We start from the raw sequence: 13,413 nt of genomic DNA on the forward strand, positions 1-13,413 counted from the left end.
CACAGACTGTAGTGTATAACTTTAGTAGGTGTAAACCATAGGTGGGTCTCACCAGATTCTCTGCTCAGTTAACAGAACAAAAAGCCACCCCGCCCTACAGCGTTATTATGATTTGGGTGTACAGAGGAATGTATAGTACTAGAGACCACGAATCATGGAAGCGCTGTATTCTGTTGTTCTGATGGTACCCTTAGGTTCAAGTGCTCATCACAATGAATGTGATTACAGACATAGGAACATTTAGACAAACGTACGATGGAAACCGATAACTGTAGTCCATAGGTATGTACAGGCAGGCTTTGCAAGTCTTTAGTATAGGATGTTAGTTGAGTATAACGGTCACTCACACAGTACTTGCTGTACGCTTGTTCATCCGAATCTACCGGCTGGAATTCTTCTCGATACGGAACCCTTCTCGGTCTGGAACTCTGCTCTGTGTGGAAACATCTTACCTGACGTTTGAGAGCTGTATATACGGCATCTAGGGGTGTTTGCCTACAGTTGGCATGTGACTGCGTCGCTTTCTGCCTCCACTTCAGTGAGAGTGAAATCAGCAGTTTCCCATTGCGGTGATCTAAGCAACCTGGAACTAACTAACTCTGGATTCCAACTGTACCTTACGAGGAGCTAATCATTTCCTTGTCTTCTTTTACTCACGGCTTGTTGCTACGATGATCAAATGCACGTGAAGTGTAACTTACGTGTTGACTTACCAAATAATTATTGAATCAAATAACAGTCATGACAATTTTACTGTTACAAAGGTAATACTAAAACAAGTCAGATCAGAGAGGTCTCCAGATACGATTTTTTTTTTTTGCTCAACACTTTGAGAACTTGACTATGGCAATAATATCGGAGGATAGTACAAGGAGAACAAAGAACCCATTGTGGAGACTTTGCTAATTATGAGTAGCATTTTTTCTGTTATCTTTTTAAATCATTGTAATGCAGGAATATTATACATATCTTGGCCAGTTTAAGCGTTTGTAAAACAGTAAAATGTTAAACTGAAGTATACACAATTTTTGATATGTTTTTCTATATTATTGTTGTTATTAACATGTTTGTTTTTGAATACAATAATTCAGTTTCATGTAATTTTTGTAATAATTATATTAAATGGAACTACTACACAAGAGGGAGAGAGAGTGATACATTGATAGTGGGTGAGTCTAACAGGGAGTCTGCGAGAGCGAGTTCATGTGAATGCAACTTTGAAACTTAGTACCATAATAAAGCTCTCCTTCGATAAAATCTCTGAAAGCAATCCAAATTATTTCCAACGTACCCTAATTTCAACTGAGTTTATAAAGAATGTTTCTGTGTGATAAATTTAGTTCTGTAGTCACTAAATTGAATATCTAACTTCTCTTTGTTAGCCACATCATTTCCCTACCACTACTGGAAACTGAAGTAAGTTGGATCAAAATTTGAAGTTTTCTTAAGAACTGAGACTTGAATGATTAATGAGAATCTGAAAAAAATTGGATGGTATCGTACATTTATGATATTTCAGATGCGACTGACATAATAGTTTAGCAGGACACCGTTACCAACATACAAATTTTAAAATTGTGAACCGCTTTACCTCACTACTTCGGGTAAAGTTGATCATCTAAATATTTTCGTATTTAAACCACTTCACCCAGTTCAAGATGGAAAGTGAAACACTGTAAGAATTTAAAAAAATAATGGTATATATTTAAATGAAAAATACCTTCAACATTACAATTACAATTGAAAATACAGTTAAATAACAAATATTTTTAAGAACTTAAACTGAAAACCAATAACAATCATATATGTTATTTCTCAAGTCAACATTTCTTTTTCTCAACACATAGTAATCGTACAGGAATGAATGACTTATCTTTATAAAGGTTTTTTAACCGGCTTTTGACACTTCATACAGATTTTGCGTTAAAGCTTCAAGTTTATGGAAAATTTTAACATAAAAGAGACTTTTAACTTTCATAGGCAGAAGAGACATCATGGATGCCAAGCTTCATACCTACAGTAATACGGAGTTAGCTTCTTAATCAATGATAACAGACAATCTTTTCCTGTTATCTTATTCCAAATACCATTTCATTTGTTTGAAAGTACTCATTGACTGGATAATTTTTAAACAGAATTCCCACAGATAACAAATGTCACCACCACGATACTCCGTTATCTCTACCCGTTGTACAGGTTGACTTTTCTAAAAGAATATACTTCCAGAAATGACACATTCATCATCGTCGTCTTGAATTGTGATTTACGGCCTAACGTTCTTATTGTAGTGAAAATGTTTGTTGAGTTAAAATTATAGATTAAGCAGCCCTACTGACAGACTCTGATCTCTGCCTGTCGTAAAACCAAGAACAAACATTCCAAAGGGAAAACTTGTTTTTGGTCACATGGAGATGTACATACCGGGATGTATCATAAATTCATGATTTTTATTTCACATCATTCGATTCATTATTAAAGATGTTTTCTCTTCATTCACGCAACTACTCTTATCCCAACGACTACACTTATTCCAAATACTGTCATTATTTGAAACCATAAAAATGCAAAAGTTTCCCACGGGTTTTCTGGTAATGTTATTATGTCATGTATGTCAACTATATCAACTGCACATTGTTCACATTAATGTCTGCGACATTATATAGCCTCCTCCCCAAATCTTTCACCGTTATCTTACAAATATGTGTAATATGGAAACTGTTTGAATGTCAACAGCATCAATACATACAAAATGTATCCGCAACTTGCCACCTTTTTCCTTAAAAACTGATTACAGCACTGTCTTTATCTGCCTATGTGGCATCTATTTATATTGTCAGTATTGAATGAAACGAGGAAATGATACCCCTTGTCGTAATGAACTTCAGAAGCTTTTCGTAAAGTCATTTCAATGATCTTAACACTTCTCGTTAAGTCACGCAAATAACCTTCATTGTTATCTATTTTTTCCTCTGCTGCAAGCTTTATCTATTTTCAGGACCTGATCCACTTTACTCCCGAAATTACAAATATGTCATGTTTGGCAGAATAATGAAAAGAAAAACTACGGTAAAAAAGTGAGTTTCACTTGCATTACATTTACTGTATTTCTTTGATACACTTCAGCTGAAAAATAGATGTAGCTTCGCACATGCGGCCGCTGCAACAATTTGCTTTCATTGAAATCACTAAGCTTTAAAGACACCCTTGACGATAAATTCTGATCGCTGCCATAGTTTTAATTTCTCGTGTTGCTTAAGACACAGATAGCAAACGTACAGGTCACAGCTTTCTAAATGTGTGTCAGGTTTTGTTTTTCTCCCTCCTGTCACCCAGACGGTAGTAATTAAGTACAATAATGCGTCTTTAGTCCGCTTTACCCAATTCCATGCGCTATACACAATTTTATCCGGTACCGTTACCCGACTTTGTGTCTTTTTGCTTCCGTTTGCCATCATATGTACCTTAAATGTCTTTTTGGAGATATGCTCCGGGAAATTGAGTGATGTAAAATAATTTTACATATTTAAATGTTGCATTTGGTAAAATTTGTGTCGGTAGTGATGTCGGCCATTAGCTTTCTGGCTCTAATCAGTCAGTATAAAGAATAAAGTAGGTTGTTTCTGATTGATGCAAGGTCTAAATGTAGCTGGAATTTTAAATCTGACAGATGTACAGTGACAGAAAGCCTTCTGCAAATCGCCATATTACAATATTCTTAAGTCATAAGTGATCTTACTTAAGTTTGCAACTGTCTTTGGGCAATAGGACGATTTGTTTCGCTTGCTTTTACAAAAGCATTCATGAGAGTTTTGTAATTTATATTTTTTAAGGGTGTAGCCTCTCTCCGATGTTATTCAATCTGTATATTGAGCAAGCAGTAAAGGAAACGAAAGAAAAATGTGGAGCAGGTATTAAAATCCATGGAGAAGAAATAAAAATTTTAAGGTTCGCCGATGACATAAAAATTCTGTCAGAGACAGCAAAGGATTTGGAAGAGCAGTTGAACGAAATGGACAGTGTCTTGAAAGGAGGATATAAGATGAACATCAACAAAAGCAAAACGACGATAATGGAATGTAGTCGAGTTAACTCCGGTGATGCTGAGGGAATTAGATTAGGAAATGAGACACTTAAAGTAGTAAAGGAGTTTTGCTATTTGGGGAGCAAAATAACTGATGATGGTCGAAGTAGAGAGGATATAAAATGTAGAGTGGCAATGGCAAGGAAAGCGTTTCTGAAGAAGAGAAATTTAACATCGAATATAGATTTAAGTGTCAGGAAGTCGTTTCTGAAAGTATTTGCATGGAGTGTAGCCATGTATGGAAGTGAATCACGGACGATAAGTAGTTTAGACAAGAAGAGAATAGAAGCTTTTGAAATGTGGTGCTACAGAAGAATGCTGAAGATCAGATGGGTAGATCACATAACTAGTGAGGAGGTACTGAACAGAATTGGGGAGAAGAGGAATTTGTGGCTCGACTTGACTACAAGAAGGGATCGGTTGGTAGGAATTGTTCTGAGGCATCAAGGGATCACAACTTTAGTATTGGAGGGCAGCGTGGAGGGTAAAAATCGTAGAGGGAGCCCAAGAGATGAATACACTAAGCAGATTCAGAAGGATGTAGGCTGCAGTAGTTACTGGGAGATGAAGCAGCTTGCACAGGATAGAGTAGCATGGAGAGCTGCATCAAACCAGTCTCAGGAGTGAAGAGCACAACAACAACAGGGGTTTTGTTTACGAAATGCGAACGTGACTTTTACAGTAACTCTGGTGTCAAAACGTAGTTTTTCCTCCTCTCAAGTCATTAAATGTCGCTTCATTACGTTTCTGGGTATTACTGTTAAAGCACACTCACAATAAAAATTCTGTAGTTTAATCTCACCAGAGCCAGTTTCGTTGCATCAGTCTCGTTTAGATAATAACTGGCGACGTGCCCATGTGGTGAAACGAATAAACAAACGAATGTGTACAACGGTTCTGTCCAGCATGTTCGCTTCAGCGGGAAATGTCATCCCGTTGCGCAGGTCCTTTACGAGTGTCGTCCGCAGTCGCTGGAGCTTCAGCTGGCCGGCACTTGTCTCCGCTCGACGCGCAGCTCTATCCCGCCCTCCGGCGTCAGCAGGAGGTTGTTCGGGGCCATCCGGAGCTTGGATGGCTTGTCACCAGCTGGCAGGAAGCTAAACTTCGACAGCAGGTGTACCATCGCCAGCTTCACTTGCACCAATCCGAAACGCATGCCTGCAATAAAATAAGCGTAGCTTCAATTCTTATAATTTGTGAGTCTCAAAATTAGCTTCCCTTTTTCTCAAAGTAATGCTACACAATTGTCTCCTTCGACTAGTGGGATGCTACGACAAATTTATTTCACATTTCATTTCGTGTTCGTTTATAAATATTTCTACTAGCAATCTAGCCAGCTGCAATCAACACCAATCATGGAGACACTAACATACGTATCTCTAAGTCAAGCGTTGTGTACAATTTCGGAACACTGATAAAATTGCAGAACAAATAAATCGGAATCAGTTATGGTGAAAATCTAATGGCGTTCATCGATTTTAACATACGATCTTCACAAATTATGCTTTTACCAGCAATTGAAGGATTTCCATATCCAGTTAATCGCCAAACCAGATTAAACAGGAAGCACGTGAATCTCTACAACACGAACCAGCACATGCCGCTCCATCGAACATAAAGAAATAGCTACACGAGTTCTAATTCGGTACAAATCCCGAAAGAGTAAGTAAAAAAGAGGTGGTCGAATAACGAGAAAAGCTCTCCTTTCGAAGTAGCGTCAGTTAATCGAAATATTTTGTGCAACTAAAATTGTCGTACTTCACAGTGTTAACGAAACTGCACTTTCCATGCAGGATAAACAAAAGTGAATTCATCAAGCCATAGTGCTATAAGAAATACAAATCATGTGTAGAGAAAAGAACCCGAAAAATTACAAGGACAAAAAAGTAATGAATCATTGTAATACTTATGAAAGCTTGAGACGCCAAATATCACTGCGAGAGTGGTATCTAGCAACAACTAAAATTTTCAATAAATGGCCATTCATTACTGAATGTGGTGAATATAACGACATGGACTAGGACGAATAAACGCGCGTATATGGCTATGCTCAGATAATCTTTAAAAATAACAGTGAACCAGCAGAAGATGGATGTTTGAAATGATGCAGCAACAAACAAGACGCATAAATTATAAACGCGCAGTAACATGCAAAAAGAGAAGAATGAATAGAAAACCTGTCCACTTACACAATCTGAGAATGAAAAACATTACGCAAAGAAAAGAAACACAGTACTTTGTCTGTCATCGTGCGGAAGAAAAGCGGAATGCAGTTTTGAGGAATGTGTTTTGGTCCGTCGTAAAATCAGTCAATATATCAAATTTTTTTGACCAGATGCTCGTTGTTCGTGACGGTATAAACCGAAAGGCCGTAGAATGAACGCCGAAACACTAAATTATTAAAGGTATTTCAAATCTCTCTCTGCAACTTAAGAACTGTAAAGCAGCTATGGACCTTATGGCCATAATGTCTACACAACTGAAGAATAAAATTATATAATCCAAAACTGTTTCACTGAAGAAAATCACAACACAGTTTTTAATTTCAACGTAATATTGATGCGAAAGTTACATAAATAGTAATATGTGAGCCCAGAGTTGGGAAAATAACTGAAATCGATATATACTGGAGAGACCATTGGACTTGAGGTACATTAACGCTTCAATAGAGTCAAAGAAGATTAAAATTTACCGTCGTGTCCACAATGAAGTCATGAAAGATGGAGCACAAGCTCCTGTTGGAGAACGATGAGGAGAAAAATGCACCGTATAGTTCTCAAAGGGCTGTCACGACGTTAGATTCTGTATTGAGTATGAGAAAAAACTTATTCCTATTCTAATAACAGTTCCTTGTTAATAATCGTGTTGATTCGCAAGATCCTTAAATGACGCATAGGTAGAAATATTTCTAGAACCCTCGGAATCACTTTCGCAGTGTGGCCTAGTAAACAAAATATGTTCAGACGATTAGATTTCATGCTTCCTAGGAGATTGAACACAGGAAAAGTGTGAGAACTCCTGCTTTACTCCTAGTCTGCACTTAAATTTCATGGTCTGACATTGTCACTCAGCCATCAGAGCCTAAGCTAATCAAGTTATTCATATCAAGGCCCAAATTTTTAACAATTTTAAAAATATATGAAGAAATTGCCTCAGTATACAGCGTAGTCAGCTCTGCAAGCCGTAACGATTCTTCTTTTTCTGTAATGTTTAATTTCTCGTCTACATATCGTACTGCCATGCACAGTTGATCTTTCCTACTAATGTCAGTCGTTTAATCATCCATATTGAAAACGCTGGTGATCTTCTTACATCATCAACAATCTCGTGTTGTGACACTGAACCACATATATTTATTAAATTCTTTTGATGTTTTTGTGAAGTATTTTAAGTTTTACACTACGATTTTATAAATGATACTCCAACACTTTGTCATCCAAACTTACTCTAAATAAAATTAAATCTCCATGAGTGTCTGTAATCTTGGTGAGCCTTTATCAGAAAAGCATCAAATATTCTTTTTTTTTAAAACTGGTTTGAAAAGAGTGTAATACTTGTATTTCCCTCCCTTCAACTTAGGCGAGTATACTAGCCACGAGTACCTTTCTAGCCCAGTCTTTTAAAAGATATTTTTATAGTTTTTCTCACCAATATCCTTTATGAATTTACGAAACAAACCTCATGTTGACAGTCGAAACTGAAATTGACAGGTTCAAATAATCCCAGTAAGTACCGCCAATAGTAGTGAAACCAACAGACTTAGCACTAATGATGGAAGAATATTGTGGCAGTGAGACGCCTGATGTTTGGCAGTGGAGAGATTCTACTCGACAGATAACGTGAAGTTAGAAGCACATGTTGAAACTAAACAATAAGCTGTTGTGGGATGCACTTCTGAAGGCATTGAACCTTGAAATTTTAATGAATCATGGAAGTTCCTTTTCTGTGTAGCAGAAACACGTTTTTTTCGGAGAAATTCCTGATAGCCATCTCTGTAATAGAAATTTAACTTCAAAATATTTGAGAACAATCCCGTTAAGAGGATGTCTAAAATTCCATTCAAACCGGCTTAAGAATTTAGCGTCTTTCTTATTAGATACAATAATATGCATCATTTATAAAAAATGTATGTTCATCTGGAAAACGGTAAGTATTCGGAACCGATGCGACAAAAGAAAAAACGAAGTAACAATACATAATAACAATTGCGTTTTTAAGGGTATTTACACTTTTCACCTGTTTATTTTCTCTTATTTAGAAGTGATTTACGGTGCTGGCACTAAATTAAGTGAAGATCACATATAGGACACTTCAGACATATACTAAAAAGGACACGGTTTTGACATGTTAACGGTGATCATACGCGTTGTCGTGCTGTGCTGTCTTGTTGGCTAGTATGGGATTGCGGAGGGTGGATGACTCGTCAATGACGTTGCGTTTGCATGCTCTTTCTTGCTGTACACTGCGCCTTGAGATCGCTTTAACTCATACAGGTGTGTCATTGGTATAGGTGCAGGCATGTTTAGATAAGGTACCTTAATATATATTATACCCACACTTGCCCCAGGATGGGCACTCTCGACGCCATATGCAAAATGTTAATTCACTCTTTTCACAAAGAAATGATATGGAATTCCGCAAATACGCGAATTACACATATTTGAGATGAAAAGATTAGGATATCATTCAGCGAAATAAGTTACAGCTGCCGAGTATAATAAAGTGATACAAATAGAAATGACGACATACATTCAGTGTGGCGAGAAAAGCAAAGGACACACAGATTTGTCGGAAACCACCCAAGTAATCATTATCCGCTAGCTACATTTCTGAATGGAGCGCGAAGGAACCCTAATACATTGCGGAACAGGAAGCAGTCCCTGAGTGGCAACAGGAATTCCCAAGCGTCACACCTATAAACTAAAATATTAGACTCTTATTGACTCACCTACAAAACTCTCTGTTGACAAATTTTGGAGACCTTTTTGTGAATCTGGCACCTATCTAAGTAATACACTACTGGCCATTAAAATTGCTATACCAAGAAGAAATGCAGATGATAAACGGGTACTCATCAGACAAATATATTATACTAGGATTGAGATGTAATTACATTTTCACTCAATTTGGGTGCATAGATCATGAGAAATCAGTACCCAGAACAACCACCTCTGGCCGTAATAATGGCTTTGATACTCCTGGTCATTGAGTCAAACAGAGCTTGGATGGCGTGTACAGGTACAGTTGCCACGCAACTTCAACACGATACCACAGTTCATCAAAAATAGTGACTGGCGTATTGTGACGAGCCAGTTGCTCGGCCACCATTGACCAGACGTTTTCAATTGGTGAGAGATCTGGAGAATGTGCTGGCCAGGGCAGCAGTCGAACATTTTCTGTATCCAGAAAGGCCCGTACAGGACCTACAACATGCGGTCGTGCATTATCCTGCTGAAATGTAGGGTTTCGCAAAGATCGAATGAAGGGTAGAGCCACGGGTCGTAACACACCTGAAATGTAACGTCCACTGTTCAAAGTGCCGTCAATGCGAACAAGAGGTGACCGAGACGTGTAACCAATGGCACCCCATACCATCACGCCGGGTGATACGCCAGTATGGCGATGGCGAATACACGCTTCCCATGTGTGTTCACCGTGATGTCGCCAAACACGGATGCGACCATCATGATGCTGTTAACAGAACCTGGATTCATCCGAAAAAATGACGTTTTGCCATACGTGCACCCGGTTCGTCGTTGAGTACACCATCGCAGGCGCTCCTGTCTGTGATGCAGCGTCAAGGGTAACCGCAGCCATGATCTCCGAGCTGATAGTCCATGCTGCTGCAAACGTCGTTGAACTGTTCGCGCAGATGGTTGTTGTCTTGTAAACATCCCCATCTGTTGACTAGTGGATCGAGACGTGGCTGCACGATCCGTTACAGCCATGCGGATAAGATGCCTGTCATCTCGACTGCTAGGGATACGAGGCCGTTGGGATCCAGAACGGCGTTCCGTATTACCCTCCTGAACCCACCGATTCCATATTCTTGTAACAGCCGTTGGATCTCGACCAATACGAGCAACAATGTCGCGATACGATAACCCGCAATCGCGATAGGCTACAATCTGTCCTTTATCAAAGTCGGAGACGTGCTGGTACGCATTTCTCCTCCTTACACGAGGCATCACAACATCGTTTCACCAGGCAACGCCGGTCAACTGCTGTTTGCGTATGAGAAATCGGTTGGAAACTTTCCTCATGTCAGCACGTTGTAGGTGTCGCCACCGACGCCAACCTTGTGTGAATGCTCTGAAAAGCTTATCATTTGCATATCACAGAATCTTCTTCCTGTCCGTTAAATTTCGCGTCTGTAGCACGTCATCTTCGTGGTGTAGCAATTTTAGTGGCCAGTAGTGTATTATGGCAGAGATGGAAATTTAAGGACTAAATAAGCTTTCCGTATCGGATTTGCTTACCTATAGCGAGAGCGTCAAAAAAATGCTCAGACTCCTAAGGGAGGTGTTAAAAGGAAGATTTTTTGCATCTCAGATAGCTCCTTCCTTGAGATTACGATAACCCACGTTTGTTTATTCCAGAGTTCCTCTCACTTTAAAGATCATGGCGGTAAAATTTTAAAAAAATCAATTTTAAAGAAGAGTACCAAATGGTTCAATTGGCTCTGAGCACTATGGGACTTAACATCTGTGGTCATCAGTCCCCTAGAACTTAGAACTACTTAAACCAAAGGACATCACACACATCCATGCCCGAGGCAGGATTCGAATCTGCGACCGTAGCGGTCGCGCGGTTCCGGACTGAGCGCATAGAACCGCTAGATCACCGCGGCCGGCAAAGAAGAGTACCAGCAGTCGTTTTTACTGCATGTTATCCGTGAGTGCGAGGGGAAAGGAGGCCGGGGGTGGTAGGGGGATGGCAGGGAGACGACTCTAATATACTTTCCTTCCTCCAAAGGCGATGTTTCGAGGAGTCAATGATCTACTGATCTTCACATACATACAGATGCCGGTATAAATGACTCGTGAGTCGCGAGTTTGAATGAAGGTGTGAACGAAAGAGGGAGAATGGTATAAAGAAGGAACTGAGCAACATGGGTAATCTGTCAGTAATAAATAATAAACGGGAAGCGACTCACCAATGCAGATACGTGGCCCCTCACCGAAGGGCAGATAGCAGAAGGGGTGCCTGGAAGCCTTCTGCTCCTCAGAGAAGTGCTCTGGGTCGAACTGGTCAGGATTTCGGAAATACTTGGGATCATGATGAAGGCCCAAGACTGGAATGACGACCTTAGTTCCTTTCTCCAGAACACAGTCATAGCCTGGCAGTTTGTAATCCTGCACCACCTCGCGGTTCAGAGCGGCAACCGGAGGGTATACGCGAAGAGTTTCTGAAAAAAAGCGCACATATTAAGCCACTAAACTAAAAGTACTCTACTTTATCTCACTCTCTGCTATAACACTTGTCACATCGATGTAAAATTATTTATCTCTTTAATAAATGCACTTCATCATGAAGCAAATTTGGAACAAATAGATCAAATGTTATTTGATTTGATGCTTCATAGCGTGATACTGTTGAACTTATTACAAAAGGTATATTATACTTGGGTGTTATTTCTTTGGCAAAATAATAAGGGTAGGTAGAGTGCTTTCTATTTATTTAATCTCATAAGGTTCCACCGTAACCATTTTCATGCCTGCTCCCTAAATAAAAGAGTAATCCATAAATAAAGCCAAGTTTGTGCTGTGGAGCACTGAAGAATCATAATAACAAAGTTTAGAAAGTCAATTTATAGAGCAAGGTTGGTAGCCGAAAAGAAGCTAGGCTACTTTGGTGACATCTCATGTGGCATGCTGTGCAATGCAAAACCAGCCTGCTATTGGCTGAGCCCGGGTGACCTGTTGCTCACCCGTCTGGTGGTGCCGTCTATCGCTGACTCTGTCGCCTCCGAGCCCCTATCAATATCGTCTGCTGGTCAGGATATTACAATCATGATTACTGCTTATAATAAATACAATCAAGATTATTGCTTGAACTTCCTCATATATTTGCTTAAGGATTACCATTTACAGTTTTACACCACACAAGTACTAATACATCTACCTGCTCTTTCCTCTCCTTTCTCTTTCTCAGTGTTAGTCCTTTTACTGGAGTGATTATTCTATATGGTGATTTATGTAGCACTCAAGTGGTTTTTGTGCGCCCAGACATTTTCCATGCTGGTGTATTGTGGTCTCAAAAGGCTGCTAATCCATATTCTGGACATTCTGTCTCAGCAGTACCACGCTAATATGATCGGTGACACTATTATCGGACATATAGGGGAAACCCGATCCTCACCGAAAAATATCGGTGGTTGATTGGAGATATATTTTGGTATGAAGAACCTCTGCTCTCCAGTGGCTCATTAGAAAGTAATTATGAGTAATTCTGATTTACTTGGTTACTTATCCACAGTTGCCTTTGTATCTGGGAAAATCGTGCGATATGCAATCACGAAAAAGTACAACACAAAACACAGAAAAATGCAAGAAGCTTCAAGCAGATGCAGAAGCACTGTGACGTAGTTGCCACCTCTGTAGGAACAGTTCGGCATTGGGTTGTTCTGGCACTCTTTCTCTGATTATAGCGAACCGCTACCCGAGTGGCATAAAGGCTACCTCTTCATCGGTAAACCTGTGTATAACTGGTGACGTACAACTAATACAGGCGGGAAAACAAATCCGAAACAGAACTGAGCAAAACTGGATGCAAGTTTGAGGGCGAAGAGTGAAATGAACGCTACAGTTCTCAATAGCAAGTACTGTCAGAAACTGCCTTCTGCTTTTTTTTTTTTTTTTTTTTTCAGAAACGAAATATAGTGCATAATGTCGAGAATTTCACTGCTGTGCAGATATTTTCAGTGCAGTACAAAGATAAATGGTGGTAACATATCAAGTGAAAAGCAATTATTCGAATGAGCTAACCAGGAACACCAAAATATTAAAAAAGTATCCCTGAACAATCTCCGATATGTTTTCGATGGATTGCCAATAGTTGGAAGATTCTTAATTGAAACACAGTTCAGAAGATTGTTACACATCACAATGCTTTAAGGGGGCTCATTTCGACTTTTCTGTTTAGGTTATGGATTTGTATGAAGAGAGCAGGTGGCTTGCACGGCGGCTGTTGTAATTTCACACGTAGAGTATGAAGAATTTAAGCCTTTCCAGAAAAGAACGTGCAATATGGAAAATATTTTGGATCAAAGAGGCTATTTCTCTACTTCAGAAAACGCCTTACGGAATAACACTTGTAGACAATGAGAAAAC

General features: G+C 39.3%; 1 protein-coding gene across 2 annotated transcripts in view; it reads right to left on the reverse strand.

Annotated features, from left to right (window-relative positions):
- Positions 1-1,682: 1,682 nt before the first annotated feature.
- The window catches only part of LOC126190906 (cytochrome P450 6k1-like), a 71,794-nt gene continuing 60,063 nt past the window's right edge, over positions 1,683-13,413 (reverse strand). For both annotated transcript variants that reach the window (XM_049931534.1, XM_049931533.1), the window contains exons 4-5: positions 11,238-11,489; positions 1,683-5,239 (exon numbers count right to left, since the gene is read on the reverse strand). In XM_049931534.1, the coding sequence (XP_049787491.1) occupies positions 5,061-5,239; positions 11,238-11,489 (431 nt within the window). In that variant the 3' untranslated portion in view covers positions 1,683-5,060. The remainder of the gene's footprint in view (positions 5,240-11,237; positions 11,490-13,413) is intronic.

Source organism: Schistocerca cancellata, chromosome 6 (genome assembly GCF_023864275.1).
Source record: "Schistocerca cancellata isolate TAMUIC-IGC-003103 chromosome 6, iqSchCanc2.1, whole genome shotgun sequence".
Lineage (NCBI taxonomy): Eukaryota > Metazoa > Arthropoda > Insecta > Orthoptera > Acrididae > Schistocerca > Schistocerca cancellata.